The sequence below is a fragment of the Sturnira hondurensis genome, unplaced genomic scaffold (assembly GCF_014824575.4).
Source record: "Sturnira hondurensis isolate 20B ecotype Veracruz unplaced genomic scaffold, ASM1482457v3 Scaffold0010128, whole genome shotgun sequence".
Classification (NCBI taxonomy): domain Eukaryota; kingdom Metazoa; phylum Chordata; class Mammalia; order Chiroptera; family Phyllostomidae; genus Sturnira; species Sturnira hondurensis.
Genome location: NW_028082759.1, coordinates 7,606,969 through 7,611,760, shown reverse-complemented (window position 1 = coordinate 7,611,760; position 4,792 = coordinate 7,606,969). Strand labels below are relative to the sequence as shown.

At 41.2% G+C, this 4,792-nt stretch overlaps 1 protein-coding gene across 1 annotated transcript; it reads left to right on the top strand.

The window, feature by feature from the left end:
- Nucleotides 1-340: 340 nt before the first annotated feature.
- LOC118995316 (tripartite motif-containing protein 60-like) lies at nucleotides 341-1,720 on the top strand. The gene has a single exon (XM_037058231.1). It carries the CDS (start codon nucleotides 341-343, stop codon nucleotides 1,718-1,720), a length of 1,380 nt encoding a protein of 459 aa, XP_036914126.1.
- The last annotated feature ends 3,072 nt before the right edge of the window (nucleotides 1,721-4,792 follow it).

The window sequence follows — 4,792 nt, the reverse complement described above, 5'->3', positions numbered from 1 at the left end:
CTGAGGTACTTTTCAAACAGGGATGGAAGGATTAATGCTGATTGAACTGTCCTCTAAATGACAGTATTTTTGGTCCACAGAAACCACATATGACTTGGATTGTCCTGGGTTTCTGCCTATGAGGTGACCAGATGATCTACAATTGGAGAAAAGGCATTAAATAAGGAGAGGGTGACAAGAAAGCTGGACATCTGCTGGTGGCTAGGACTTTTCTTAGAAGCTCCTTCTGCCTTCCACCATTAGCAACAACTGAGAAAACGTCAACTTCTCACTATTCCTAGCTCCTAGAGGAGCATACTAACTGCTGAGAGTTTCTTCAGACAGAAACTTGCACTGCACAATGGACTTTGCAGCCTCCCTCCTTGAGCTCCAAGCAGAGGCCAGCTGCCCCCTCTGCCTGGATTACCTGAGAGACCCAGTGACCACTGAGTGTGGACATAACTTCTGTCGCTCCTGCATCCACCAGCGCTGGGAAGATCTCCAGGACATCTTTCCCTGTCCTGTCTGCCTCCACCACTGCCCTGATAGGAACTTCAAGAAGAACACTCAATTGTGTCACATAACTGATATTGTTAAGCAGATTCCCACCACAGGGAGGGCAAGGGAACTGCAGGAAGAAAAACCCCTGTGTGTGAAGCATCATGAGGTTCTGACCCTGTTCTGTCAGGAGAACCTGGAGCTGTTGTGTCTTCAGTGCAGTGTCTCATCGGACTACGAAAATCGGCTCCTGATACCCATTGAGGAAGCTGCAGCTATTTACAGAAAGAAGCTCAAAAATTATCTTGAGGCACTGACAGTGGAGGTTGAAGATGCTGAAACGGGATTTGAAAACCAAGTGGCAAATATTTTTGAAGTGCAGAAAAGGATGGAGAGTTGCAGGAGAGAATTACTCTATGAATGTAAAGAATTTAAGAATTCCTTGAAAGGAGAGCAAGATGAAATCAATGCCAGTCTACTTGTGGAAGAGAAAGATGTTAAAGAAAAACTAACTGAAAATAGAGAGCAAATTTCAAACCATATGCTCATGCTAAATAATCTGTTAATTGAAACAGCAGGGAAGTATTTCCAAACAGACCTGGATTTGCTTACAGATATTGAAAGTATCTATAGCAGGTATGAGAATTTAGTAACCCCAGCAGTCTTTTCATATGAATTAAAGGAGGAGATTTGCATCCTCCCTCCACATTATTTTGGCCTGCATAAAATGATCAGCACATTTCAGGTAGATTTGACCCTGGATCCTGAAACTGCCCACCCAAGTCTCATTATCTCAAGAGATAGAAAAAGTATGACATATAAGGCACGGAGTGGATTTCATGATCCCCAGGTACGCACTTCTTACCCAGCAGTCCTCAGTTCTGAAGCATTTGATGCTGGCAGGCACTATTGGCAGGTAGACATAGGAGGCACAGGTGAATGGTCTTTAGGTATATGTAAAGAATCTTTCCCTAGAAATGCTTTTATATCGCTATCACCAAACAGTAGGTGCTGGCACATTGAGCTTTGTGCTAGTATATGTGGAACATGCCGTAGAGGACATATCATGCAAGTTGGCATTTTTCTGGACTATGAGTTGGGAGAGATTTCATTTTATAATATGAATAACAGGTCATATTTGTATAAATTCTCTGATACATTTACAGAAAAACTTATGCCTTATTTCTCCAGTGCACCTTCTTCAAAATCTCTTACAATCAGTATCATCAGAGACAAACGATGAAAAACTTGGAGGACAGTTTTGTATGTGGTTATTTTCTTCCCTTGTTTTGGAAGCAATAGTTATAATGAAGATTCTGATTCCAGTTTTGATGTTTGACTGTTGGGACTCACGCTTTTGGGACTCACGCTTCTCTGCCCCCCTTAACTCACAGCTGGGAAAGCTGAAGAGAAAGACCAGGTGCTCCATCCTTTGGTGCAGGTGGGAAGTTCCAACCAAGCAAGTCCTTAGTAATGCCAGCACCCTCCCACAACCAGCACCCAGAAACCAACATAAACACCACAAGCTAGTCCCTTTTCCCTGTGCTCTGTTATTTTGGGATGTACTCTGAGACCCACCCTACTCCCTTCAGAACTTCCTAATGTGAGTAATAAACCTTTTAATACACTGCTGGTAGGTGGTGGTGGGTCATCATCAGTCTTAACATTTGAAGCAAATTTTGCATGAGTTCCACCCTGACTCTGCAACCTGGTCACCACCATTGGCAATGTGAATAGGATTATCCAGATGTGAAGTGCCTCTAGCTGGGGCGGTTCTCAGGCTTCATGTGTAACAGGCTCTGCTTTGCTGGGCAAGGGTGCCCTTTAGCTTTGTGCTGCTTTGCTGAGTTCTCCTCAAGCTGTGCTGCATGTTTAACTGATCTAAGAAGTCTCAATAAGGATCACATTGTATTTACTTTTTATTATTTTTGTATAATTTTGGGGAGTTCTGGTTATTTTGATTTGTTTGATATTTTATAAAATAATTTTCATATACTCCAAATGTCACATACTCATGTTTAACATTATGTGAAACTGTCGACTTTTTAGAACATACCCCTCTTTAGAAGTCTGTATGTGTATTGTTTATAGTGTTACGAAATAAAGTTTCTTTGTTTATCTCTGTGCTTACTATTTGTCTTCATAATTGAAAAGATGCTCAGCACAGCTTTCCTTGAGGTACAAGGGACCCCTGCACTGACCACAGTAGCCATGCCATGCTGTGGTGATCTCGGTTGCTTAGCAAGAATAAAACAAGTACTCATTCTTGTAAAGTGCAGTGTGGGGCACTGCTGCATTACCTGCTCAGGAATCTAACTCCCTTGGTCATAGTTTGTCACAGCACTGGCTCACTACAGCTAGAGAAAGAGGGAGCATTAAATTGCACACTGAGCCTTGAAGGCCAACATCAGGAGGAGACACATATTTTTTCCCCACTCTACTTTCTAAAAATAATTGCAAGCTTCTAATTGTCTGCAAGGGGTGTGAAAGAATGCATGTACTGTGAGGTGAAAAGCTACTGTTTGCCATTAATTCCTGATCTAATTAGATAGTGAAATTTCCATTAATGATGAATGCTAGATTTAAAAGTTTTCAACTATAGCTTGTAAGTAGATTTAACAGACATTTACAATATCTAATCCTACAGTAGTTGTTCAGTAAATTCCCCCTTAAAAGGAATAAAGAAGATATTTCCTTTAAGTAAAGTAGGCTTATAACATTGTTTATTTGGTAGAATAAACCAGTATTATTTTGAAATTTTGGTAATTCATTAGAAAATGAATCATTGAGACTAATGTTTAAATGCAACAAGATGAGCCCTGGCTGGTGTGGCTCAGTGGATTGAGCACTGGGCTGCAACGGGGAAAGGTTGCTGTTTTTATTCCCAATCAGGACAAGTGCCCTGGATGGAGGTGAGCAAGTGGCAGGCAATTGATGTTTCTCTTGTATATGGATGTTTTTCCCTCTCTTTCACCCTCACTTCCCCCTCTGTAAAATAAGAAATTAACTAAGTAAATAAATAAATAAACAATAGGATGGATGGGGATAAAAATCTCAATTGGGATGGATTTCTGTGGATATATTGGCTAGGAGCTACTTAAAGGACAGTTGTGACATTTGAAAGGCAGCGGTGGAGCTGAGGTAAGTTTAGACCAGAGCTCACACAGGAAGTTCACACTTGGAATGACGCAATATACACAAAATTCAGTTACCATGGTTACCTAAAGAGCCCAAGTATGCCACAGGTTTAAATTTCAGTTAAACATGGTATATTAACAGTAATTCTCAAAGTGGCCACAAGATGGGCTCAGAGGATGGAGTCTCCAGCCTCAGAGGCTCACTCTCCTCAGCGAGTTCATCACTTACAAGTTCTGCTTTGTACACCACGGTGACATTCCATTCAGCTGCTTTCTGTCACTGTGTAACATAGGGCCTCATTAAGTGAACGATAAACCATTTCACACCTTCTTGATGTGTTTGTGCCATTCACAGTCTTGACACCAGAACCAAATTTTAGTGGCTTAAGGTTTTGCCATGTGGCATGACCATAATAGTGGTACTTAGTATGTTGCACGATTCCTGGGATATTCTGACCCCAGGAAGAATGGTGTATTTGTGTTTGTTTTCCAGCTACTATGAGACAAGCAGTTTCGTCCTTCACTTTCTGATATTATCTATATCTTATTTGTGGTTCCCCACTGCTCTTGGGAAAAATAAGAAAATCTATTATAAATTCTATACACGTGTTTATACAAAATAAAAGTGTTACATCACTGTTTCTTCTGAAAAAATCTACCACAAATCTCTCTTTTTTTAAACTTTTTTTTTTTAAGATTTTATTTATTCATCTTAGAGGGGAAGGGAAGGAGAGAGAGAGAGAAATATCAATGTATGGTTGCTTCTCGTGCGTCCCCTGCTGGGAACCCAGAACTGGCCTGCAACCCAGGCATGTGCCCTGACTGGGAATCGAACTGTGAATGTGTGGTTCGCAGGCCCACGCTCAATCCACTGAGCTACACCAGCCAGGGCTCTTTTTTTAAACTTTGAAGAGGCAATGAATATTCAAAAACAACTCGAACCTGGTGGTGTTGCTAAGTGGATTGTGGGCCAGCCTGGGAACTGTAAAGTCACTGGTTCCATTCCTAGTCAGGGCACATGCCGGGCTGCTGGTCATATCCCCAGTTTGGGGTGTGCAAGAGGTAACTGATTCATGTATCTCTAGCAAATTGATGTTTCTCTCCCTCTCTTCCACTCTCTTAAAATGCACACACACACAAATAAAATCTGAAAAAATAAAAAAATACATGAAATAAAT

Bases quoted from the DNA above. Each gene is read 5' to 3' on its own strand.
- LOC118995316 (XM_037058231.1), top strand. From the start codon at position 341: ATGGACTTTGCAGCCTCCCTCCTTGAGCTCCAAGCAGAGGCCAGCTGC.